General features: G+C 43.7%; 2 protein-coding genes across 3 annotated transcripts in view; both read right to left on the bottom strand.

Annotated features, from left to right (window-relative positions):
* Positions 1-11,226, bottom strand: part of SGSM3 (small G protein signaling modulator 3) — a gene marked incomplete at its 3' end in the record, with an annotated part of 31,964 nt that extends 20,738 nt beyond the window's left edge. Inside the window, exon 1 of the mRNA XM_080364057.1 lies at positions 11,196-11,226. The remainder of the gene's footprint in view (positions 1-11,195) is intronic.
* Positions 11,197-27,269, bottom strand: part of ADSL (adenylosuccinate lyase) — a 29,325-nt gene continuing 13,252 nt past the window's right edge. The window contains exons 1-13 of one of the 2 annotated variants that reach the window (XM_080364060.1): positions 24,881-24,955; positions 24,512-24,715; positions 23,335-23,379; positions 22,490-22,569; positions 19,573-19,744; positions 19,220-19,266; positions 18,732-18,822; positions 17,826-17,895; positions 16,670-16,817; positions 14,633-14,723; positions 13,990-14,079; positions 11,634-11,810; positions 11,197-11,339 (exon numbers count right to left, since the gene is read on the bottom strand). In XM_080364060.1, the coding sequence (XP_080220186.1) occupies positions 11,253-11,339; positions 11,634-11,810; positions 13,990-14,079; positions 14,633-14,723; positions 16,670-16,817; positions 17,826-17,895; positions 18,732-18,822; positions 19,220-19,266; positions 19,573-19,744; positions 22,490-22,569; positions 23,335-23,379; positions 24,512-24,715; positions 24,881-24,904 (1,326 nt within the window). In that variant the 5' untranslated portion in view covers positions 24,905-24,955 and the 3' untranslated portion in view covers positions 11,197-11,252. Of the gene's footprint in view, positions 11,340-11,633; positions 11,811-13,989; positions 14,080-14,632; positions 14,724-16,669; positions 16,818-17,825; positions 17,896-18,731; positions 18,823-19,219; positions 19,267-19,572; positions 19,745-22,489; positions 22,570-23,334; positions 23,380-24,511; positions 24,716-24,880; positions 24,956-27,269 lie in introns of those variants that run through there. The other variant, XM_080364059.1, reaches the window with a different exon arrangement.

Genomic DNA, 27,269 nt, shown 5'->3' with positions numbered 1-27,269 from the left:
TCCCAAGCCTCCAATATGTCCTGCTCCCCTGCCTTCTCTCAGCCCAGTTAACTCTGCTTCTAATGACTTTTATTAGGAAGGCAGTCACTGTTTCAGCCATGTGATATGTCTGGCACGCTACCTGTACTCTGAATCCCTGCTCAGTGCCTCGAGCAGGTGAGTAGGGATTGCCCTCGGTCATTATTAACCTTCATCGCATGCACAATCACTGCTGAACCCACCTGCTATGGAGGAGCCGGGCCAGTGTGTTAGGCACACAAATGAGAAAATTCCGCATAACAAGGGAATTAACCACGGTGCTTGGGAAGCAGAGCAGGAGAGTGCTGAGGCTGAAAATCCCTCCTCCTCCCAGGGCAGGTGCAGCAGAAAAGCTTCCCTTGTCCACGTCACCACATGCTGGCCTCCGCCTTGCTGGAGATCACTCCCCTGCCTGCTGCCAGCCCTCCTGTCCCTGACGTTAGAGCAATGAACTTGGTGGGCAGGTTTTTCCTGCCTCCGGTTCCTATAGAGACCTTTCTGCAAGCACCCATCTGGGACAGGGCCCAGAGAGAGTGCGAGAGGCTCACCTCACTGCTGGCACCAAGGTGTGCAGAAGGGCAGGGTAGGCAGTGTGAATCACACCAAGAGAAGGCTCCTGCTGCAGCACACGGAGGTGATGCGCTGGGAACTGGCTGCCCACGGAGCCAGGTGTCTCCAAGAGAAGGTGCTGAGGACACCACGCCAGCCCTGCAGATCTTCATCACACCGCTTTTGCCCCACTCCCACTCTGCCTCCAGTACAGCATCACAGGAACTGGGAGGAAGGTTCCCTGGCACAGCCAGGCACCACCACTTGGCATATGGGATTGATATAGCAAGTTATTTCCTTTGAATAAGGGATATAAACCTAAAGCAACTCTCAAAATCCCCTGGGCAGGAGACAGCAAGTAACAAAAGGAGCTCCCATGAAGCCTTTGAAATTCCATGCATGAAATTGCTACAGCTAACTTAGTTGTGCTATTTGCATAGTACACACGCTTAACAACAAGCAACAGTAAGGCACACAAAGGAAAAAAACACACCAGATCCAACAAATATTAAGGGCAACTCCCTAATCCCCAGAATTCTAAAATTAAAACTAGATTTCACTCATGCATTAAGAAGCATCTACCACGTTTAAAGGCAATTTCAGTTTCCTATACAAAGCAATTTTGGTCACACACCAGGTAGTCTTCACGCTTTGAAATAAACTCATTTTTTGTTACAATGCAAATGGTACCTGTTATTCGCAGCTTTACTTTTTGTCTTCAGACACAGAAGCAAATCACACCACCACTGATTCCAGCCTACTAGAAGACAGCTACAATGACAGTGTGTCTATCTAAAAAAGTCAGCAAGGCAAGCATGCAATTAACACCAGGTACAGGCTATTTGAAGCACTCCACCTGCAACACCTTTGTCAGAGTTGCAAATACACACCGTGCAGGATTATATCCAATTGGTTTCTCTTCCACTGTAGGTGTCCTTTAGAAACTGATGTTTGCAAAGGAGACCTGCAAATTTACTTCCACTTGGCATTATCAAGCCTCCTCTGGACATACTTGTTCTTCCACACAGCTGCGATATGAGAGATTTCAATTACCTGGCTTCTTACAAACACCAGATAACAATCTCCTGCTGCCTGTGTTTTACTTGTGTGGCCTCTTTTGCCACGTCATCTCTGCTTCAGCCTGCTGTGGTAGTGCCTGGATGTGCTAGGCATGAAATGATGCTGTCCAGAGCCTTTCAGTAGCATCTTGATTTTGGGACAGAAACTCCTTCCCAGAAGTGTTCTTCCCCTGCTGATTTTAGCAACAACAAAAGAATCTAGTAAAGAGCCACCAAAAAAGCAACATACTTCTAGGAGACAGACTGTGCAGAAGGCGAACGTTTTACAAAGCAATGTTTTTGTATGCTGAAAATATTATGTCTAGTAACTATGCAAGAGCCAGCGGTGAACATCATCAGAAGGACCAAAATAAGCATAACAATTATTTCTAGAATTATTTGCATCCACTGTCATCAGAACAGCATACAGAACACTTCCTCTGACAGCAAACTAGCATGGGGAAAAACTCTGCTTCCCATTAACGATACCTAATTTGAACACGCACACAGTAAAGCCCACTGCCACCTCTGCACTGTCAGCTGGTTTCCACTGCTCTCTATTATCTTCCTTTATTAAAAACAAATAAAACCCACACAAACGAAAATAAATAAATAAACAAAACAACAAAACCTCTCCATGTTTTGGAAGAGAGAAAAGTGATTGCAAAGCCACAGTACTCATCTGGAGGCCATGCACTTAGGTATAGTTCTAGAAGCCTCTTCCAGCTCAGCTTTTAAAGTCCCATGTAGATGGCATCCAATTTAATGCCTAGACCTGCTCTTCCTCTCTCAGAAATCAGACAAAAAACCTGCACTGAATCGGGGAGGTCATTTCTGTCCTCTCACACCTGGAAAGCTTTGTTTCGCCAATTAAAATTCAGACTTGCTCAGTAAAATGCACAAGGGGAGCTCTCAGCAGGAAGCCCTTTGCCGTCCCTTCCCCCATTGGTTTCTCCTGCAGGTCAGGCAAAGGCATATCCTGGAGCTGGAAATGCCATTAGTTCCACGAGTCAATATTTGCTTTGCATGTATACAGTCAGAAGAAAACTCCAGCTTCACAAACAAGTAGGTAGGTGCAGCCACACACCTGACCGAGGGGCACACAAGATGCAGATAATTTCTGCCCCTTGCACACTGACACTCTGGCTTTTTAAGTGATGCAGAATCCCATGCAGACACTGACACACACCAGCTCCTGGTTAAGGAGTCAATATGGTGCTGGCAAACATGGGCCACTCCAGGAACTATCTGTTTAAGGCTCACAAACCACAATCAGCCTCACATTGCTTTGGCTATTAAGCAACACACTACAGATGCAGGAGGGAGGTGCTGAGATTATCTTCAGGCTTGTTTTCTATCACACAACTTAGAATGAAAAGTTGGGGGATTTTAACTGCCCTCAGTCCACCTTCTTGTAGCAGAGAAAGTGCATCAGAAATAAAATAAAAGCCTAGGGCAGGCCTAGAAAGGGGGATGTGAGATCTGGAAAGCAACAAAGGTGAGAGTCTTGCAGAGTCAGGTGGGCAGGCAGGAGAGATGTCAAGCTGCAGACAGCGTTATGTCACTGTAGAGGCATCACTCAGGACTCCAGTGCTGCCCAGTCAGCAACTGGGATCGCTTACTGACCGCAGGAGCGTGACAAGGCAAAGTGCTTCCTCCCAACTGCCTCAGGGCACTATTAGAGCAACAGATAACAGAGACAATGAAAAAGAAACTGGAACTCTGTGTCTCCTGCCATAAAGCACCTGGTAGACTCTTAGCCACATTGGAGATATAATTCAATGCAGAAATGTAACTAAAATGTACTTCCATGCAACAGATCTGCTCCCTGCACTGATGGGTGTCCAGCAAATCTTCCTGCTGTAATGACAGAGCCCCACTGCAGCTGAAAGTGCTGAACCATTTTCAGTTTACACAAAAGGAGCAAACCAAGTAACTTCCAGTTGCGTATCCATTTCATCTCCATTCAGAAAATAAGGATGTGGAAAAGCAGAATCCTGTTTCCTAATGCTTACGCATTAGACAGACAGCCCACAGATGGACTTCCTGACTGTAGTTCAGTGTGCCAAGCTTGCCTCTAAAAAACCCCTACACAACACCTACTTATGTAAAATGCAGATATCCTACATATCAACATATATTTTCTTTTCAGAGCAGAACTGCCTTTTATTTATTTGGCTCCAAAGCAGATGGCTGATCCTTTATGCAGGACACAGCCTGAAAAGGCTGAAGCTCTTACTTCTAAAATCTGGAGATAAAAAGGCTTCTCTATATGGCTCATGATAAACAAACAAACAAACCAGAACCAAACTTACTTATGGCTCTGCTGATTCTGTGTGTTGCAAACACAACCCACTTCACTTTTAGCCCTGGAAAGCAGAGGGTGTCTGTCATTACAGAGCAGACACTTGGTGCCTGCTAAGCTTGAACTGCACCACTGTGGAGAACCTCATTCACCAAGACCCTTGGCATCAGAGGAGGAGGACTTTCCCCTTTCCCAGAGCTGCTGTTGAGTGGTGAGAGGATATGTGATGGGAATATAGAGTGTTTCTGACATTTCATGGGAGGATTACAATAGATCGAGCACTGGAGCAACAGTTGTTTTCTTTCAATCTGCGTTGAATGAGGTTGAGAAAAAAGGCCAGGACACAAACTAGCAAGGTATCCACCCTCACTCTACAGCAAAATTCTCCTTGCTGCCAACACAGAGGGAAGAAAACCCACGTGTGCCAAAAGGCAGGTCTGCAGTCTCCTTAGTCTTCAAGGCTTAGGGTAAAGGCGATTCTACATTAAATACTGCTACACAAATATTATCCAAATGTTTCTGATGAGTGTTTAAGGTGGCCCCAAGTATCTCTTCCATGAGAGTCAATTTCTGCACGATAAACAAACACTTTCACCCAAATAATCATGGTGCAGGACCAGGGCACTTCCGCAGGACTCTACAGAACCTCATTTCCCCCAAAACTCTCCAGAAGTGGTTTTCATGTTCTGACCATGAACTTCTGCAAGTATGCAAACTATTCATAAGATGTCTGTGGAAGGTTATGGCAACTGTCCAGTTTCATTTGCTATACAAAGTTTGAAAGAAAATATTTCCACTAGAGATGCAGGATTATACCAATCATACTGACATATGATACTACTGACAGTTATTTCAAGACAGATATTACAAAGTCTTTTTATATGATGCTCCTACCCTGGGCAGCGACAAGTGGAAGTTTGATTCTCGAGTTGGTCTCATGCTATTGTTCCCAGTGACAGACGAACAACAGCCTGATGAACGGCTGTTCCTTGATATGGCTTCTGATGGATCTGCAGAGCTTTAGCTTCCAGGGTTTGTCATTCTCTTGGTGAGATGCAAGAAAGGCGAAATTCAGGTCACTCTCCTGTAGCTCTGCAGTGTTACTATTTGCTCTAATATTAGAAAAAAACCCCATCAGATTCACTTAGCAGGACTCTAAGCAGGTTTCACCTCTTTTGGCTCCAGAAAATGGCTGTCAAGTGAAGCATATCCCACTGCACTCAAGATTTTTCTCCTTCAGGGCTGTGTCTTTCCAGAACTCAACTTTCTGAAGAGGCTAGTAACACCTAATACACCTCTCAGGACTGTTTGCAAAGCTCTTATCTAACATGCTATGTTAAACTACTTAGATCTTGCTCCTGCACAAATTTATAGGCACAGATACTTGGAGGAAAAAAAAAAGCAAAAATATACTACAATCATTACCATTTGTAGCAAAACCCCAAATATTTCCTGTTTCTGGGATCAAGAAGATTTCTTCTCCAGAGCAAAAGAACTGTCGGGTTATAGACATTTACCCTCATCTCTGAATCATCAGGTACTTCCCAGCCAAGAAATACTGCACTGACTGGGCAGTGACGATGGTTCTCGTGGTCATACTAATACCAACATGCTATCTTTTCTTCTATCTTATAAAACAATCATGTTTTCCTCTCTCCTAAGGGCTTTGATTTTTTTCTTAAGCCAGAAACAGAATTGCTCTATTACCAATATAACTTGTTGCACTTCAGTTTAAAAAAGGAAAAAAAGCTGGGACTTCCTCAGAGACAAAACAAATGTGGCAAGACAACATCCTCCTCTTCCCTGTCTGGTGTCAACAGTAACACAGCTCGCAAGTGAGATTTTCCCAATGCTCCCAGATACTTACCCTGTGTAAGCTTTATGTACCTAAAATCTCCATGTGATGAAAGGTGGCACAGAAAGAAATTTAAACAAGTCTTCGTGTTTTGCTGAGGATACAAACCTGAAGTGCCAACCCCTCTCCACCTCTCAAGGGACATTTGAGACACTCTGCTCACCATATACAATGAAGATCTTTGTCTACGTCATCCTACTTAACAACTGCAAAATCTCTATATACTATCCATTTGAGCTAGGATGTGATCTAGGATCACCACTGATTTAGCTAGAAGACCTGAAGGACCACATACACCAAAGTATCAGGTGCCTTACCTTTATCACTGAAGATAAAGTTGTGATACTCCTTAGGATTTATTTTTCTAAAGTTTTCTTTCCTTCTCATGTTTTGCTGAGAAGTTTTCAATTAACAGTCAGGAAGACAGACACCAACGCAATCATTTCCAAAACAGTTACAACCTCAAATACGGCATCACCTCAGGGGGAGGTGAACTCACTGATTCACGAATACCAAATACAGTAAGCAATTTTGCAACACACAAGTCAATTCACTAGTGATGGGACTGAGACTGGCAGTTCACTTCATGCAGATGCCTTAACCAATAACCTCTTCTTTTACTATGCCACCTCAGGTAAGAGACATTGATTTTTAATCTTTTAAGATTGACAAGGTCCTTTAGAATGCTGATATTTGCAAAAGATACCATCTTTCAAGAAAGTAAGCAACAGGTCAAAAGCACAACAAAGAAGAAAAACCTACACGAAATTAGCAGAGATCCCCAAACTGGAGAATCATTTCAGTCCTGAGCAGGTGTGCGGTACTTCCCTCACTTCATTATCTGATCTTAACTCTATCATCCCCTGACCCCGTGCACTTCCCCCAGAAACATGTCCCTCCTCTCTGCTGCCCCTCATGGATTTCCGTTCATCCTGCGGAGGAAGAGTCACTATGAATGACATCTCCTTGAGATTACCAAGACACATTATCAAAACATTATCCTAAACAGGAATTAAAAAAGGTAGCATCTGTCATTTTAATACATTAAATACAGAATTAACATAACTTTATATTAATATGACAAAACCAGTCCCCACCCTGACCTCTTTAATTACATGTAATGCCTTTTCTCACACCCTTCTTCCATTTAGTGAATTCTCCAGGGTAGGAATCCAATCCTTGTTTCTGCATAGGGAAAGCAACACACACAGCGTGCAGATCCGGCAATATACACTAAATAGATCTTCATTCCAGTGATTTTTTCTTTTCAACACACAACTCCAGACACTGTAGAAGCTGAAAAGCTTCCAGCAAGAAACTATATTCTGATCAACACTTCGGCAAAAGCACAGCAGTGCCCCACTCCTTCTGCTTGGCTGGCAGTTCCTTCTTGAGGGATTTTAAGATCCAGCCTCTCACTGTTGAACATCTAATGTTCTTAATTCTAGCAAGACTGCTTCTCTCTCCCATCTACTAACACTAAAGGACCCTCCATTTCCTCAAGGTATTTTTACTACTTTATTTCCACCACTCTCCCACCCCAAACATCACAGCAAGCCATGCACAGTAAGGCTGAGACATCATGAAGTAGGAGGCTATGACATCACATAAAAAACCCCACACACCATCAGTGAAATTTACTTGTTTAGAAGGAAAGTAGCTGCCTAAATTCACACATCCCTCAAAAAATTAGGAAGGAAGAAAAGCAGACACAAGGAAGAAAATTTTCCTGTCCCATCCTTACCAGCTCAGTGAAGAGACACCCACTGTCCCAGAGCCCACAGCCACTGACTGCAAGGAGATTTAAATCAGTGCCACGGCAGTTCTTCTCTCCCTTAAATTTACATCATCAGGTATGAGGAACGATTCTATGATTGCATTTGTCTCCTGAGTCCCTTCTAATATTTATTACAGCTAACAACCTGCGGTGTGCCTGTTTATGCCTATTGCCCAGGGGATACTGCCATATTTCCATCTCAGTTTCGTGACTGTTCCTTCCCCACAGCCAGACAGGAGACAGACAGTCTCTCCTCTGGGCACCTCGGAAAAGACACAGGTGTGGAGGGTGATTGATGGCAGAGCTGGACGGATGAGACCACCTGAGAGTCACAGCCACAGACAGGAGAAGAGGCAGGTGATGGGGGGCATACCCTGGAGAGCAGGGGGAGCAGGCAGAACACCCCCGCGGGGAGAACGCGCCCCAGCCCAGCCTGAGGAAGCTGAGCACAACATGACTCACTCGCCGGAGCCCAGACCCTGCGTCAGCACAGCAGGTGAGCGGGAGCCCGCCCGGGGGCTGGGGCGGGGGGTCCCGCTCTCCCCTTCAACCCTGCTCAGGAGGGGCTCGGGAAGCGGGGACGTGCCCGCGCACCCCCGGCCCCACACACAGCGCAGGGAGCAGGGCCGCCCCAGCGGCTTCAGTCCCCCCCGCCGCCCGAGGGGCAGCGCAGGGCGGTCAGGGCGGGACGGGGGGTGTGAGGTGTGTGCGGGGCCTCTCACAGGTGGCGCCACAGTCGCTGGGGAGCGCGACCGCCGCGGGCGCAGGGCTGACAGCCCGGCGGGCGAGGGGCGGCCCGCCGAGCCCTCCCTCCCGCAGGCAGGACCCCCCCCCGCCCGGCGCCGCCCGCCACCCCCGGCTCGGCCGCGCCGGAACTCACCTGCTCCCGTCAGCGGCGTCCCCGCCGCGCCGCGCTGTCCCCTCAGAGCGGGCACCCGACCCCGACCCGCGGCCCCACACGCCGCTCTGGAGGGCGGCGCGACGCGCATGCGCGGCATCCGGGCGGCGGCGCGGGGCGCTGTGGGGGCTGTAGGCCGCGGCAGGGCGGCCATGCCAGGGAGGACGGGCCCGGAGGAAAGGGGGCTCCAGTCGCGGGGACGAGCGTTGAGCAATAGCGGTGGCTCCTTCACTCTCCCCGCCAAGGCTGAAGAGATGGCACGAAGCCGTGAAAATCGCCGCTAGGGCGGAAAAGCAAGCGCTATAGAAGGCTGTGGCTCACTGCCACTTTATTGGTTGCATCTGTCACAGACGTGGGCTACAGGGATATGTACCAGAATGGATTGGGCCTCACGAATTGGTAACAAGCTGCTTCTTGAAGCTTGTTCTGGCAATTTACTTCAGGAACTAAGGGGAGAGGTGAACAGCATCTCTGGCTGGTGCCTCTGTCAACTCTGCTGGAGAAAAGAAAGCAAGGTCCCAAACCAAGTTCTGAAGAGAAGCCTCTAAAAGGATTTGTATATTGTGGCACAGAATGGTTGGGGTTGGAAGGGACATCCAGTCCAATGCACCTGCTTTAAGGTTCACCTGGAGCAGATGGCACAGGAATGTGTCCAGGCAGGTTTGAATGTCTCCAGAGAAGGTCACTCCACAGCCTCTCTGGGCAGCCTGTTCCAGGGTCTGGCACCCTCAAAGAAGTTTTTCCTCATATTCAGATGGAACCTCCTGTGCTTCAGTCTGTGCCCACTGCCCCTCTTCTGATCATCGTGCACCACTGAAAGGAGTTTGGTCCCTCCTCTTGACACCCACCCTTGAGACATTTACAAACATTGATGAGATCCCCTCTCAGCCTTCTCTTCTTCAGGCTGAACAGACCCAGCTCTCTCAGTCTCATAAGAAAGATGCTCCAGACCCCTCATCATCTTCATAGCGCTCTGCTAGACTCCCACCAGTAATTCCTTGTCCTTCTTAAACTGGGGAGCCCAGAACTGGATGCAGTACTGCAGATGTGGCGTCACCAGGACAGAGTAGAGGGGAAGAGAACCTCCCTTGACCTGCTGGTCACACTCTTCTTGATGCACCCCAGGATACCACTGGCCTTCTTGGCCACCAGGGCACATTGTTGACTCACAGTCAACCTGTTGTCAGCCAAAACTCCCAAGTCCTCTGCAGTTTTATAAGAAAGTGATGTTTTCCCTATGTCATTGTTCTTCTTTTTAAACTTTGCAGGAAAGCAAATCCAATGCCTCAGCTGTTAGCCTCTACCTAGTACAAAGATTAATTTCCAGATGATGAGATAGGTTGCCTGTTTCTTTTCTCTGCACAGGGCTGTTTGGTTTTTTTCAATCTCACAAAGGAGGAAAGTGGATCAAAAAAGGAGGACTATCCATTTTGCTTCTTGGCTATCCATTTCAGTCGTAGTTTGAAAATTACCAGTGTTCGATTAGAGTTATCCTTTTTAAACACTCCTAATTGTTAATAGCACAAACAGGCAAAATACTTTAAACACCATAAACCTCACAAATGTTTGAGATATCTTGAATATCATACTCTAGATGCAAGGTCAAGCCAGAACAATCTAGATGAGGGGAGATCATGGCCTGAAGCTTCCCATTTCTCTGACTACTTAATACAGACAAGCCTCATTAAAACATACTGTATTTTGAAGTCCTCTTTAAACAATGATGGCCTCAAGGAGAGCAGGTAGCTTCTTTCAATTAGTTCTGCTTTTCTTAATTCTCTCCAGCAATCACACTTCAAAAAGAATCAAGTAATTCTGATCATGTAATCTCTTGGAGTCTGAATAAATAACAGAGGTAAGAGGGAGCTTCTTACTGCACTCAAGCAAAAAAACAAAGGGCTGTAATGTAACAAAACTGGATGAACAGGTATGGGAATCATTCCAGTTTAAGTTAAAGGGAGAAGAGTTTGGTCCAGTAAAGCACAGACATCACAAATAGAACATGCAGGGTCAGAAATAAGACCAACACTCTTAATTTTCTCTGGCATCCAATGAATTCCAACATCTTTTTTCTTTCTTTATCAAACAAAACTTACTTGCGATAGAGAATGACTCACATGGCAGAGTCTACCTACCTGCCTTTCAGTGTAGAAGACCTGGAAAAGTAAATCACAATGGCTGGTTCCTGACCTACACCTGTAAATATGATTTTCAGAAGCTGCAGCACCACAGGTACAGTATTAAACCAGCAAAGGGTCACTGCAGGACCACCAGTTTGGTGAGTCAAAAAGTTCCATGGCCTCTCCCTTTCATTACTCCTAATTCTTTTGGCCTATTTGCTCCCCAAATCGCAGTACTCTGAAAGCCAGAACAACCTTTTACCATCTTTTAGGACACCTGTGGAGAAAGTTTAAGAGCTGATGAATAAGATGGAAATGGAAGTGGGCTCAGTTGCCCTTACCCCTGCTCTTCAGCAAGTCATACCTGAATGTCAGGCAGCACCTGGTGTTGCTCTTTAAACAGCTGCACTGCTCTATAACAGTACAGTGAAAGGTACCTTGATAAAGTTATCTTGTCACAATCAAGCGTTTCTCGGTAACTCAGCACACAATACATAGAAGTTTGATTAAACAGCAGACAAACAACGAAAAGCCCATCTGGAACTGAGGTGGCTGTAAGTTCTGGGGGTTAAATGTACTGCGGAGAACCACAAAAACATGACACAGTAAACAGACCTGGTTCAATAAGGCTTTTACTATCTTCCTGTACCCACACACCTTTGTGGAATATGGCTAAAGTGCCAGCTCAATTTTCCCACCCATCTTGCTTTGGTATGGAATCAGCGCTGGTCGAACCTCTTCCTTCAAGAACTTTGCCACCTGTTCAAGAAAGATGAGAAAGACAAAATTAGAAAGAGTTCCCTTCTTCTCCCCATTCAGACCTGCTTGTCTCAGTGGGGTCTGTTTCACAGAGACACGTGGCAGTCTGATGTCCAGGGTAGAAAATGTGAAGCCCACAAGGAAAGATAAGAGAGCCAAGGAAAACCAAAGAGAGAAACGTGTCTGCCTTAGTGGTATGGGCAGAGGTACACAATATGTACACTCTCTGGCACATAAGAGGATGCAGATTGCATTACAACCTGTAACACCCATAGCCTCTTTTCACTACCATACCTGCTGAGGAGCACGTCCAGTGAAGGAAGAGGGATCCAAGAGGCTTTCAAGTTGTTTATGGATAGGGCTGAAGTAAGGATCAGCCTGGACACGGGCAATGAAGTCATTATCACCCCCTTCCTGTTTCACAACAGCAGCTGCTTGCTGGGAGAGAACACGAATCTTCTCATGGCAATCCTGTAGGAGCAGGGGGAAGATGAAGGGAAAAGAAAAATCATTCAATTGCTACTGACAGCACACATGCATCTTGCTAACTTGTGCACTGCACTGGACAGCATGCAAATGAGACACAGCTTGGAACACAGTGTCTTGTAGACCACTATATTAAACCAAGATTTTCTTCATCCTTCCGGATCTGCCCTTTGACGCTAAAACAGTCTGAATGACATACATGTTCCCTGTTCAGTTATACCACAAACTTGTGACACTGGAATCCTTTACACTTCTTCAAACTCCCCAAATACTCTTAGGAGTCATTATAGGATTTTTTTTTTCGGTTGTTCTGTTCTTTACTTGCATGATTTTCCCCAAGACAGGCTATAGTAGCCATACCCAAAATATTCTATGGACTGTAATAAAGGATTTCCTTATTCACCACTAATCATCCCCTATATACAACATCCTGGGTGCATTACAAAGTAAAATCTCTACAGGTTTAGAAAAGGGAAAAGAACCCGTCTATCTTAATGAACAGTGAGACTATGCAAACCATAGCTTACCTAAGGACAGGATGAAGGGAAGAAAGAAACCTTATAAACCTGAAGGCCTTAAGACATCTCTTCCAAACAACCCTCACATGACACTAAGACTGGCAAAACCGTTAAAACAATTTTTAATTGTTTAATTGCTTCCTAATCCCTTGATTTCCGGTGGAATCAATCTGTAAAATCAACGGTACCCAACTGTAGTTAGGGTCCACCTGCAAAACCAGATGCCACCATGCTTGCCCTAAAATACAGTCAAATGGTTGCATATACAGCCATATAAGAATCTCCTCATATATATTATCCCTGATCTGCTTCCAGTTAGGAGGAAAATGATCTCCTTCTCCTTGTTTCCTCCATCCAAGAGCCATCTTGCTCCAGCACTGACCTGCCTCAGGTGAACAGATCTGTCTTCTGCATCTTTAGAGAAGGGAGCTGACCAAGGGTGGGGAAAGGAACTGAGTTTCTACGCTATGAGGTGAGAAAACAGAAAATGTGCCGTTCTGGTGTTCCCAGTGCATGAAAACAGAACATACCAATGCAAATAAGAACAGATTTTATAAATGTATTAAACTCCATAGATTTGTAATTCAACAGCACCAGAAATAAGGTAGGCCAATATCAAACACAAATGAAATTCACTGTTCAATCTAAACAAAATATAAAGGACTGTTTAGGTGAGTACGGACATTTCAGAAAGAGAACCAGCTGAAAACATAATGAAACTTATTCACATGATGTGACCCCTAATAAGTTTAGCTAGGAAACTTACTGACTGACTCAGTGACAAACATCAGAGACACACAGGAAAAAAATAAAAAAGGAAAAAGGATTTTTCCTGACTAACATCACAGGTGAGTTGTCAGAAATGTTTCAGAGAACTCGAACCACATACCCTACTCAAAGTTTCTAGCAAACCCTTTCGCTATTACTATCTTGCAAGTTTAACTTTTGCCCCTGATACGGAAATAATCATAGAAGGAAAAATTACTATCTAAAGTTAAGTGAAAATAAGCTGTTCTACTGAGATGTAAGTTTGATTATCAGTTTTAAAGTTAACTGTGAAATTAAATGATAAAGAAATACAATCCAATTTTCTCTGTATTTATGTACTAAGGAAAAACACTTAATTTCAATTTGCTTGAATACAGAAAACTGAATGAGGGGCCATAAACAAAGTTAAGAATAAAAAGCACTATACTGAATGAAGTGACACATAAATGAATGGTTCAGAATGTCTGTCTTGCTTTTTTGTTAACAGCACTGATTCATTCGTCTAATTTGTAAGGTAGCCAGCCGCCAACATGTTCCATTTAAAGAAGCCTGGCCTGTGTTCCAAGTTCCTTCAAACATTTACAAGAGGAAAACGCCTACCAGTATCTAATATAAAAACAGGCCTCCCTCTTCTCCAACATAACCAGCCAGATTAGCTCAAACACACAGTGTTCCTAACAGTAAATATGGATCTCCACAACTGCTCTCTCCTCAGAGAGCAGAGTCTGGGTTTGCAGCACCAGTATATTAATAACTCTGTGGGAACAGGTGTAGAACAAAGAGGTGTGAGATGGTCAGGAGAAGAGCCCCAGGTATTTTTGTTTCTCAGGAGCACAATGTCAGGCAGTGAACAAAGGTATTTTTGACTGCACTTGTACCTGACGATTGCCCCCTGCTTTCACCATTGCCATGATTATGTTCTCTGTGGCCATGAATGGCAGCTCCTGCTGGATCCTCCTCTGAATCACCTTAAACAAACAGAAAAAAGAAACAGCATTATAGTGATTGTGTAGACAACTGGGACTCCCAGTGAACTTCTCCTCTCCCTTTGAATCTCTAGGACTGAATAATGATGCAAATAAATCTATCTTTTGGAACACAGCTATGGAAATCCAGGTATTGAAGCTGATAATACCTGGAATATATATCTTTTAAGGGACATTACTGTGAAAAAAAAAAAAAAGATTTTTTTTTTTTTTTAAACCTGTAAGTTACATGTTTGTAGGACATCTGCCTTTACAGTATATTTTGGTGATAAGTTCCACAGATCTGTCATGTAGTTCATGGAAAAATGTTCTTTTTGAGAAATTTTTCATTTACTATCATTTGGCTTCAAGAAGCGCCCTTTCATGCCTGTTCTGCAAACAGTGAGAATGCAGTGAGAATGGAGAGGAAAATTCAGAAACTGTTTGAACTAACGGATAAAAACGTAATCCTTTGAGGGGAAGGATTTTTATATACTTTGGCATAGCTGCAGCATCATCAAGGATGCAACACTGCACACATTATCTCCTGCTTTACCTTTGGATATACCACAAGTCCCTCGGAGATGTTCTGCAGAGTACTGAGGATGATGTCAGCTGTGAGGAAAGCCTCAGCCAGACAGACGCGCCTGTGAAACACACATACCCAGGGCCCCAGTTAGCAATAAAGGCCACGTTCCCCCTCTACCTCAGATCCAGCTCTTTAGTTTCTGTAAATAATTCTGTAAACAGCACTACTGTGGCCCTAAAGCTGGAACTGTTCTTATAAGTGCCTTTTGTTGCTTAAAGTCACAACCAGGGACGCTAAAGAACATCTGACAGCAGCAGCTTTCAAGCTGGGGGAGACAGGAGCATTTCAGGCTATTTTCTTTCTTTTTGGGGTCAGTAGAAAAAGAGTGAGAGGGAAAGAAAGGGTAAAGGTGCACAGAGAAAACTCCAAGATAATTCAATGATTACACAGCTAGGAAAGAGGGCAGCAAGGTACAGAGCTGAAAACATGAGTCCATCTTCCCCTGTGTTCTGTGTTGCCCTGTCCACTGATCCCACTCCCACACTGCACTGTCACGCTGTGCCTGGCTGTGCTCGTTGCGGAACTCTCAAAGGGATCCATGCATTTGGTGAAGCTCCTGACAAAAAGGAATATCAAAAGGAAAGGAGGGAAAGGAGAAAAGTAGTGGGGACTGAGCTGTATCGGGTGAAAGGCTCTGTGTCACACTGCAGCAATTACAGCATCATCAATTTGTGACAGCAGTATTTGGCCCATCTGAACTGTGACCTCTTAAAAAATACTAGTACTTGAACCTTGTGGTACATTTAAGGCCCCCAATTCTATCACATTGTCCTCAAAAGGACTTTACTGTTTTGTAGGTTGATTGCATTTTCTCTGGCTTGCTCTCCTTTCAAAACAGTATAACTTTAACAACAAAAACCCACGGCACAGGTTTTTTAATTGGATTATGAAGTGGACAAATGATGTTTTCCTTTAGATGAGATGAAAATAAAATTTGAAACATTCCAGTACATCTCTCAGCACTCTTGGGAAATAAACACACCACATCAACCAATATCCAGTTTCTTAAATTTACATTGTTTTCTGTTGCCTATTCAGCTCTTTTCTTAACAAGATTAGCAGCTGTGGAATAAAGTCCTTTTGGGAAAAGATCTTGAATGCTTTAATGAAATTTTACGCAGACATTACGTTTGTGGATATATTTTAAAATATAACAGTCTCATCAACAATCTGAACATTAGTCTATATCCACAACTGCTGTTGTTCATTGCTCCACAAGCCCCCATCTTAAAACTCTAAAGATTTAAAGATTTCTAAGATTCTAGGAGATCAAATTCAGCAACAGAAGACTACTTTGAAACAGAAACATTTCAAAGGTAAATATGAGCTTTATGCAAATTTAATACAAACTGGAAGATGGAAGTGTTGAATTTAATTGCTATGATTTACTTGAAAATCATTATAGATAACTTGTGCTTATCTCAAAATAGTCATAATGGAGAATCAGAAAACAGGAAAGTTTGTTGCGCAATATCTAAAAGACCCACACAAGTTTTCATGAAACTGTACTTCAAAAATAACATTTGTGCTCTCTCTTTAGGATCTGAACTACTTCTTGTTAAGAACAACACTTTATAAATAGATGAAAATAAGTTTCTTTAAATTATTTGGAGGGTTAAGGGATTGCAGATAAAATGTCAAATTATTCTTTAAGGAGTGAAGAGGAGCATGGTCAAAAAACACATTTAAAACAGATAGGGAGGAAAAGGTGAGAAATGTAAGAACTGCTATAGTATGCTGTTGAAACAGGAAGACAAGCAATTTAATACTGTGGCTTCTGCATCCCTCTCTCTCTCTGCTCTTTTACTTTGCAGAAGATCTTGATGTTAACAAAACCTAACAGTTTTCATCTGATCTTAGAGAGGAAACCAGTTTGTAATCTCTAGATTATATTGAGACTGCTTTTCATCAAGGTGGTAACTTGTGGTTTTAGTTTAAAAATAGCATTTTCTACATACATCAGAAGACCTTCTGAAATTGCTGCATCGCACGATCTAAACAAACCTGTTGGCACTGTCATCCAACGTTCGCTCAAACCACTGCACGGAGGCTGTTTGGAGGGGATCCAGCACCAGAGTCATCAGGTGTCGAGCCAGGCTGCAGCAGCGTTCTGAGCGCATTGGATTCCTCTTGTACGGCATCGCGCTTGACCCTGTGAAAGGAGAAAGAGTGATAGAAACAGGACATAGAAGCTGTGCATTCAGGAAGAAGAGATGGAGGTCATCCTCCAGATAAGAAAAATGTGTTAGGAATCATGTTTTTGACTAAAGCCTCAAAACACGTTGATTTTCTAAGGATAAAAAGGAATAAAGAAAATAGACACCACCATACTTCCCCTTCAGATCAGAAGCACCCAAATGTGGGGAGAAACAATTGAGAAGACATTTTGCAATTCTGCAAAACAGATTAAGTACTACCACATAAAAAGAACAAAGTGACTTAATTTTTAATGCAGTAGTTAGCACCATCTCTCTAGACTACCCATAGCAACTTCAGCAGTGATCAGGACCCCACCTCCTCAATAACATTGTCCTTCAAAGTCAGATACTTATACTGCTGCCCACTGTTCTGGTGAATGGATATCAAAAGCAACCACAGAATGTAGGATGATTCAAGTAACAAATGCTACTAAGGCTTAATTTGCCAATATGCAACTATTTAGGGTGCCTGCCTGAACTTTCTTCCAGCCAAGAGCAAAAACTCTACATTTCCCTCTCCTACCAATGTCAGAATCATGTCACTGGTATTCTTCTGGCAAGGCTCCAGCCAAGTTTTGTTGTCATAAACAGACAAATTTGGAACAAAATGCTGAGTCAAGCTGAAAATATATAGCTCCAGTTAGCTTCATGAGGAATGGAAAATACTAAATACTCCTCAGACCCAAGTCTTCCTCTGTGAGGAATATGTGACTGCTTCTGCTTTCCTCCCAAGCCCAGGAAGTATGGAAATACAAATCTGATTTAAATTACTTAATATCCAGAAACCTTTGGGTAAAGTGCATTTTTTTTTCCTTTAAAAAAAGGCCCAAAATATTAAACTCAAAACTCAGTTCATTTAAAGCAACTTCTGTCAGTGACATTTCTAAGTTTGTTTAAAAGGCTGTACCAACATAAATGAAAACATATATACATTGGTCCAAGAAAAGTCTGCCATCCCTTACCAATCTGGTCTTTTTCAAAAGGCTCCTCTATCTCCTTCAGGTTGGCCAAAAGACGAATATCAGTACAAATCTAGGAAAAAAGCCCAATAAATTAACAAACAGAACCAAACTAACACACACCAATATATACTCCTGTTAGTATTCTTGGAGAAGTGTTTGCATCTATGTCTGAGAAGTAAACTGGGGACACAGTGAAAAATTTGACAAAAAAAGATACTGCAATGATACTTCTCAGCCTCAAAATCCCAGTCAAGAAAGCGTAAGGAAACAACGGTGTCCACTCTGTTAGAATAGAACGCGACTTCAAGAAGGGCACATGTTTGCAGGGAATGGAAGAGACACCAGGAGGGAACAACAAAAATGCATAAGAAAATTACACAGCGGTTTGCAAACACAGATAATGTGTTCTCACTGAGCCAGCCAGCCTACAAAACTAAACCAGAAGAAAATACCACAGATCACTTTAGCCCAAGAGGAGGAAAAGGGAAGGAACAAAACTAAATCAATGAAAAGAATCCACAAGGACAGAGAGAATAACACCATTATCAGAGAAGCAATTAACTAGGAGCAAATGGTGAAATTTAAAAACTTGTACACCACTAGGGAAGACATTTGCTCTAATTGGATCAATTTAGCATAGATTAGACTAATATCTGGTGTGGGATTTGTTAAGCCATCTTAAAACCTGCTCAGTAAACTTGCTTTATTTGCCACTGTTCTTAAGATCTTAGAAGTCTGACTGCTAGGCATGTACTCAGGGGTGATTTTACATGACCTCAGAAAGAACAGCTGAACAAGGAACACCAATTATATCTCTTAGGAACAGTGTTCTGCACCATGAGCACCTTCTCTTCAAGATATAAAATGTTCCCCCTTCTTCCCAGTGTATACAAATAGGGTACTCACCTTGTGTATAGATGCCCCAAGACTGGCCAGCACAGACAAGACTTCAATATCCACCTTGCGACTATAGGTCTGCCCTGTGACCATATAAGCCCTAAAAACAAGCACAGAAGTTGAGTGCTCCAGATGCAATTGGAAGACTTGGAGCAAGGAGTGACATGGGTCTTAAAGTGGAGGGTTGTCATTCTATCCTGACCAGAACAACTTTGGATTCAGGCTGTCAGTTTTGGGCAGGATGCAGATAAAAGAGAGAAAAGCAGAGGGAAACTGGCCAGCCATGCTTTGACAGGGAGACAAGTAGAAGTCGCTTATTTAAGAGGTGAAATTTCCTGTGGGAAGCTGCAACTGGGAATGCAAGGTGGCAAAGGGAGGTAAGTCAACAGCAGCACAGATGTCTGTTTGGCAGCTAGGGGAATCTGGGCCAACATGGACAGCAGGAGTCACGCTTTGTTTACACCAAATTTAGGTGACTAAGCATGCATGTTACATACCGCTTAAATCCTGCCTTTGCAGTCACTAATCTGTCCAGCTCTTCAACCTCAGGGTGAAGAAAGAAACCAAAACAAACAGAGCTCAGAAAGCAACAACTCAGGAAGGTCAGTAACAACAAAAAGGATCCTTTGCTTTTCATAGTTTACTGTCAACAAATGTTTTACTTGCTGGGAAGCACACTCTCCCCAGATTCTGCTCATTTTCACACAAGCCCTTGTCAGTGGGCCCCAGAGGGATCACAGTGCCCTTGTGTATTTGATACCAGAATCTCTGCGTTCCCCCAAACAGAACAGCATTTCAAAGGGGAGAACTGCAAAGACTGCAAGTCTATATGCTGGGCTGTTTGACTTACTTTACTATGGTCTCCCTCAAAGAGCTGCAGGAAGCTGGCTTGAGTGCCAGTGGTGCCTTTCACACCACGAAAGCGCAGGTCATCCCGAGCCCGCTCCAGGTTCCGCAGGTCCATGCACAAGTCCTGAATCCACAAGCAGCATCGTTTCCCCACCGTGGTGAGCTGTGCAGGTCTGAAAACAATCAAGAACAGACACAACTCATTGACAATTTGCACAGTAACTCCATAAGGACCATGCTTTACTGCTGAGTCTACTGTTAAGACCTCCTTGCAGGTTGCTCACTCTGACTCCTCTGAGCAGAAATTAAAAAGATCTGGCTTACGCAGGAAGATGGGCCACTCACTACAAAAAGACACAGAGGTGCTGGAGCGAGTTCAGAGAAGGGCAATGAAGCTGGTGAGGGGTCTGGAGTACAAGTCTGATGAGGAGGGGCTGAGGGAACCAGGGCTGTTTATCCTGGAGAAAAGGAGGCTGAGGGGAGACCTTATCACTGTGTACAACTACCTGAAAGGAGGTTGTAGCATGGAGGGTGTTGGTCTGTTCTCCCAAGTAGCAAGTGATAGGATGAGAGGAAATGGCCTCAAGTTGCATCAGGGGAGGTTTAGGTTGGATAGTAGGGAATTTTTTTTCACGGAAAGGGTTGTCAGGCATTGGGACAGGCTGCCCGGGGAAGTGGTTGAGTTACCGTCCCTGGAGGTGTTTAAAAGACATATACATGAGGTTCTTAGGGACACGGTTTAGTGCCAGAATTAGGTTAACAGTTGGACTTGATCTTAAAGTTTTTTTTCCAACCAAAATGATTCGATGATTCTATGTAACAGCACATATATATCACCAGTAAAGACTACTGAAGACACGATTATTCTTTTCAGGAGTTAGATGCAATTACATCAAGAATTACATCAAAGAGAAAGCAGTAATTGTAGTTTTTCCGTGGGTTAGGGGATAAGCGAGAAGTGGTATCTGCAGGTGTTTCACTACTACAGCGTTTGAGTTTTTAAAGTAAAAGTGACTGGCGGCCCACTAGTCCGGGTATCTAGAAGGGCTTTCACGGCGTCTTCCCAGAGCTCTGCCCAAACAGTGCAGGCACCGCGGCGCCCCGGGCTCCCGCCGCCACCGGCAGGCGGCGCTCCGCCCCCGCGCCTCCGCTGGCCGAGGGCGCCCCCTGCCGGCCCGCGCGCCGCGCTGCGCCCGGGGCTCTGCCGGCAGAGAGGAGCCCGGGGGCTGACAGAACGCGGGGGTGCGGCTGCCCCGCACCCCAGTGCTGCCGCCCCGCACCCCAGTGCTGCCCGCACAGGCCACGGGGGCACCCAGGCTGGCTTACAGCTCCAGTGTGAACTTCCCAGTGCGGAAACATGCGTGTGCACGCTGTGATTTTAAACGATTCCTCTAAGAGACTGTTCCTTTTTATTTACAAAAATGCATTCCTCAGCTCTTGGGCAAAAAATGCAATAATTAACAACATCGTTAGCCAACACTTTTTGTAAGACTTACACATTGAAATAAATATCTGCGAGCTTCAACCACACTGTCCCCCTTCAAAGCCTTCCAGGAGAAAATGGGAATATTAAAGAGAGTCTTTTGAATTACCCACATAAACTCCAAAGATAACCTCTATGCTATTTTGAAAAAGCATATGCACATGGACAAGGTGCTTGTGATTAAGTTCAGACTTAAAAAAGAGGCACGTGAGATGTGGAAGCAGGGATGGGCTATTCGGGAGGAACACAAAGAGACTGTCCAGCACTGCAGGGATGAGGTTAGGAAAGCCAAAGCCCACCTGATGCAGGATGTGAAAGGCAACAAGAAAGGCCTATGCAAGTACTTAGGCAGCAAAAGGAAGACCAGGGAAAACACAGACCTGTTCCAAAATGGGGGAGAGGTGCTGCGGACAAAGGACACAGAAAAGGCTGAGGTATCAATACTTTCTTCACCTTAGTTCTCACTTGCATATACTTCCTCAATACTCCTTTGTAATCTTTCCAAAAGCCAAGATAAAATGGAGTTCAGAGAATATGCCTCTGAAAAGCTGCAAAGAGGGACCTAGAACTAGAGCTGATTGCACTAACATGGCATATACAGCAAGACTATTAATCAGAGGCCTGAAAGAATGAATTTTTAAGTGCCAGACACCGCATCTGACATGACCTGTGTTTGATTTCCCTGCCTCTGGCATTCCATATCACTGGGATAGAAGACCCAGGCTTAACTCAAGGTGTACAGTTTAACATCTCTGAAAACAAATTGTCTTCATGAAGCAGCAGATTCATCTACCCCAACAACAGACCTATCCAGATCTCATTGTCCTTTTACTCAGCAGTCTGCCTAAAAATTTCTATTCTATTCACAGTCAATGTCAGAAGTGCTGCACAAGAAGTATAAATTTCTTTCTTGAACAGAAGAAATTCTTCCTGATTCTTCCCAGGGATCCATACAGGGACATATGAAAACTGATCCTGATCCTGAATCACCACTTTAGAAGAAAGGTTCAGCTATAGTGCCAGAGTAGCTGTAGTGATAAGTAGCCAGAACAAACCTTTCTAAGCTGCAGCTGGAACTAACTGACAGGAAAACAAACATAAAGAAAACGTGACTGGAGGACAGGCTTACCGCAATTCCCAGTCAAGCTTTTTTCAAACAGCCCAGAATACACATACCTATGTTCGCCAGGAAGCTGTTCCTTATGAAGCTGTGTTAAGCAACTACTGACAGCTGGTCAAAGCAACAGTTCAATTTCCTGAGACAAGGATGGAGTTAGGCACAAACCCCCTTTCTGAACCACCAACAAATGACATCCAGCAGCACCAACTGCCATTGGTCAGAGATGGGAAAAAGAAGGTTGAAAGAAAGCAGCAGCAGGTCAATTTAACCAAAGCACAGCTGACAAAATGAAAGCAAAGGCTGATGGTTACTTACTGGTAGTGAGTGAAGCCCAGAGTAGGCAGGTCAGCGTACTTCTCAGCAAAGTCGGCCAGCCGGCTGATCACCCTTGCAAGCTGGTGGATGCAGGAAGGATAGAAGGGAGGCAGAATGAGAGCAAAAAAAACCCCACAGCAGAAGCTGGCACGCTTAAGCACAACAACATTGTGAGAAAAAGGGGAGGAAAACAACTGTGCAGTCTTTCAACACCCCCCCCTTATTGTAGAACGTGGTGTTTTATTTTTTCAGGGCATGAATGAAATTTCTACTTGCTACAAAACTCGAGCAAGAGATGATACAAGTGTTTGGACTTCAGCTCAAACTAGTCTGGCCCTCGTGCCCAACTCAATCCTGCACCAGGTGTTTTCTTCATTCCTGGAATTATCCAGAAATAAAGCCGCTAGGGGTAAAATTGACACGCGTATGGTCCAAAGCAAATTGAGTGCTAAGACATTCAGGTCAGATAGACAACACTGCACTACACTCCCACCACATTTCACTTCAGAAAATTGTATTATACAGCACCTTGAATACTGACATGCTCCTATGAATACAGTTAGAGCAAATGCCGAAGTTGACCCTGAAAGCAATACAGTTGTTTTCTGAAACTAGTACCTGTGGCACAGAAACAAGGAGTTGCTTATAATTCCCATGGTGAGCAAAGAAACTCTGGGTAAAGACTTGAAAAAGGAAAGGAAGATAACTGTTTGCTTTCTTGAGAATAACCCAGACAGCTCCTCCTAGCTTCCCAGCAGGGCTTAGGAAAATCCAGGTTAAACCCAGGCTGTTCACAGGACATCAGCACTGCCCACTTCTGGGACACTGCCCAAATGCCTCCTCACCTTGGGTAGCAGCAGGTTAAACCCGTCACGGAGGACAATTAGATCCTGAAAGAAGCAAAGAAAGGAAGTTTGGGTCATGTCTGAAGGACCAGACATAATGGCTTCTCTCAAAGACAACACAGATCATTGAAATACACTTTGTCCTCTCAAAAGTCTCAAAATGGAAGCTCTGCTTTCCTTCTTGCATCAGAATTTGCAGTGAACTTGCTCATGAGAGAAATGTTGGATACGTCATTGCTCCTTCTATACTATCCACAGAAAGTCCTACTGGGCAGTAGAAGACTCAGTTCCACTGACCAGGTATGAATGGTTATTTTTTATATACTCCTGATGCCCAAGGAATGACAAAGTCCTTCATCCCAAGTGGAAATGCCGGCACTGCAGACTAAAGACAGCAGGAAAGTAAGTGGACTAATGAGGCAGCACTTGTCTTTACTCCTTTGGAGACTCAGGTACTGGTAGGTGCCAAGTGTCACAGGGAAGGGGGGTATTACCTAAAAGCCAAACAGACGTGCAAAGCAGTACGGTAAAAATAATCACGCAGTAGCTTCTGATTGGACAAAAGCAGATGTGAAGTTGCAATGAACTGGACATGGGGGAACAGCAATATCTACCGAGAAATCAGGCTTTAGTTTGCACTCAGTTTTAGACTGTTTTTTCACAGTCATTTTCCAGTTCTGTAAAATGGTGGTACTTCCTTTTTCACTTAACACATTTTTCCATTCTCTTGGCCACTGAAAAGTTTCTTTTACCCTGAATTAATAGAGGAGTTCCAAGCAGCAGGTGAAAGCTTATTAGCTGCATATATCAAAAGCGGCCTCATTTTGTAAGTCAGTGAACTGTGCTGTTAGCGTAACTGACAGTTCACGTTTCTGCATGTTGTTTGCTACTCATGTCTCTTATCTCCCTGAATATTTAACATGCAATCAGAGTTTAGGGAACAGTTAGTTTTGAGACAGATCTTGCTTCATGTCGTAAGAAAGAAGGCAAGAGAAGCTTGCCTTCCTAGGGCAGCTAGAGTGAAGGGGAATTAACTTCAACAGTACAACTAATAGAAATGTCTGAAAAATCTATTTAATATTATTTTATAAATAAAACTATATAAAGAGCTATCAAGTAAGCAACTGTAGCTTTGTTTTGCCAGATCTGCAGGCAGGAAACCAAAATATTTTATTACCGTATTATCCCCTACGTAACATGAAGTTGCTCCAAGGTGAATGATGGCTGCAGCTTTTGGACAGCAGTGGGCAAAGGTGTGAACGTGGGCCATCACATCGTGACGCAGCTTCTTCTCTTCCTCCGCTGCCATCTTGAAGTCAATGTTGTCCAGATTTGCTTCCATCTCCTGTATCTGCTCATCTGTGATAGGAAGCCCAAGTGACTGCAAGGGGAAAAGAAGTTCTTATTTCATTTTGTCTCTAAGAGACAACTCAAATTGAGACAGAAGCTGTTTAGACAATTTATTCCCACAGGACATCTCATGCAGGACAATATGGCAAAATCAAAAGCTGTAAAAGCAAATGGTTGCATTCTAGAGTTCTCCAACCTTTTCCAATAGGACAGCGTTCATGCTCAACTGCTCCTCTTGGGCTTCATACTTCCCTCAATTCCATAACATCCCTGTGACAACTACAAAAATTAGACATATGGCAAAAAGCGATATAAAAATCTTGTAGCTTTAACTTCTTTTAATGAAATTTACCCTCTGGGTAAAGAACAATCCAGCTACCATGTCACAAGATAGCTTGTGTCAGGAAGAACTCTCTGGACCACAATTAGACCTAAGCAACTCTAAGAAGTGGGCTCAGAACAAGCTGGAAAGCTACATACGTCTGTATCTTTCCAAAAGTCCTGGAATATTTGTCTCAGTCTGAATCTGGAAACTTGGGAAATCAGTTGCTTCATCTGCAAGCAGAAGATAAATGTTCCTAGTTCATGCTCTAAAATATTTGCTAAACCTTTTCAGAAAGCTCACTTAAAAACAGAGTAAGATATCAAAACACAGAATTATACACTGGTATAAATCTTGCACAGCTCTATACTCACACAAGTTAACTGAGAAAAATGTTTTTTCCCAATACTGAGAGTTTAAAAGTCTCACAATGAACTTGGCATTATTGCCTTTTCCAAACTAAAATGCTATTGTCTGGTGCATTAGTAATTACAAGTCACCAGCCAGGAAGCTTCATGGATACGAAGTATTTCAAAAGCTGGTTCTATTCAGAATCAAACTGACTGAAAAAATGTTTTCAATGGGGAATCTAGAATTAGAGAAGACAGTAAGTGAAGCAGATGTGTCTTCAAGGCCCTCATCAGTACCCATGTAACTTAAAATATGATGCTGCAAGTGTGATTGCACAACCATGAGTGTCCGTATGAATGAGGAAAAGTACCAGACTCCAGTTGGCTGTGAGGTGTGCTGATGCTGACTGTAGGTGCCTGAAAACACACAAGCAACTCAGTAGGCAACGCTGTCTTGTATCAAGATTAAAATCTCGCACCTTGCTCACACATCTGCGATCTGCTGGGAAAAGCTGACCACAGTGTGCACTCACTGACAGCCAGAGAGGAAAGAAAGAACCCCCAAGAAAAGAAACTACTTGTCATAGGAATACAATGCAAGGTTGGGTAGGGCCGAGGCAAATGCTATTCTTGTGCGACCACAAACAACACGTGAGGCCTCTTCCCTAAGAGATTTTGCTGATACTGGCAGTACCTCAAATGGCCTTCACACCTGGCTACCTAACAAAACTAAGCAGGAAAACTACCCGAGGAAGAACACAAGGTTTTCTCCAAAGCACTACAGGTCAGAGATGCGCTGTCTGGATTGTGCTTTTAAGGTGTCATTCCTCCAAGGCTCTTTCAACACTTGGATATTGAAGAATGAAAAAAAAAGAATGAGGTCTCATAACACAAATGATATTTTTGCTCAAAAAACCACAAACACTAGATGGGTATGAACTCACACGCTTCAGCTCTTAACTCAAACTTTAATGACTATCAGTTAGGAAAAGATTAGTTTAAGGAGCTCTCTCTTACTCATCTAATCACACATTTTGATGATTCTTCTCTTTCAACCTCCTGGTATTATCCGCTGTAAGGAACAAAATACAAACTATAAAGCTTCTCTGTCTAATTCTGTTTCTAGTGAAATAATTTTTCAGTTCGTATTTCACATATTCCAAGTGGACTACTCAATTCTTTTTCCCATAAGTAAGGTGAATATTGAAACCATGTACCTGATCCTGTACTTCACCTAAGATTTATCACTGAGCTGCACATCACCTCTTTTACTGCTTCCCTGCAGCTTTTAGGAAACCTATGTTTAGATCCTCCTAATATTCTGATCTACTGAAAAACAGGCTTCTAGGATGATTGCAGAGGCTTGAAAGATGTGCAGTGGATGGTGAGTACTACTAGAGTAAATAATACCCATAGTCCATTCATTTTGTTTTAATGTACCCCAAAAGAAATATTATGTATCTTCAATAAAGAACTGAGGAAACTGCTTATATCTATCATGAGCTGATCACTGACAGAGCTAACAGGTGCTGGAAGTAGCTGACATCAGAAGACAAACTCCTCTGGAATGAGGAGACAGATAAAAATAGTAGTCTCCCTCTTCCCACTACAAAAAGGGTGCTCAAGAAATTGCAAGATCTGTCTCTACTTTCTGGGAACAAAACTCTGGTGGCAATGGGAGGGAACATGAGGGTCAAGAGACAGGGGAATCCCAAATTCAGGGCTTGGCAGTGGAAACTATAAGTCTTACACTGGTTCTTTCACCAGCTTGCTTTCTCCTACCGGGCAAGTCATGTCAAGTATTTCGTTCTCGAACAGCAGAAAAGGTGATGATTATCTGCTGGAATTGGTATGGCAGTGTTTAAAGTATCATGCTTTGAACATGAAAACCTCCTTAAGTGTGCATTCTTAGT

The sequence above is a fragment of the Nesoenas mayeri genome, assembly GCF_963082525.1.
Source record: "Nesoenas mayeri genome assembly, chromosome: 1".
Lineage (NCBI taxonomy): Eukaryota > Metazoa > Chordata > Aves > Columbiformes > Columbidae > Nesoenas > Nesoenas mayeri.
The sequence above is the reverse complement of the archived record's forward strand: the minus strand, read 5'-3'. Positions and strand labels throughout refer to the sequence as shown.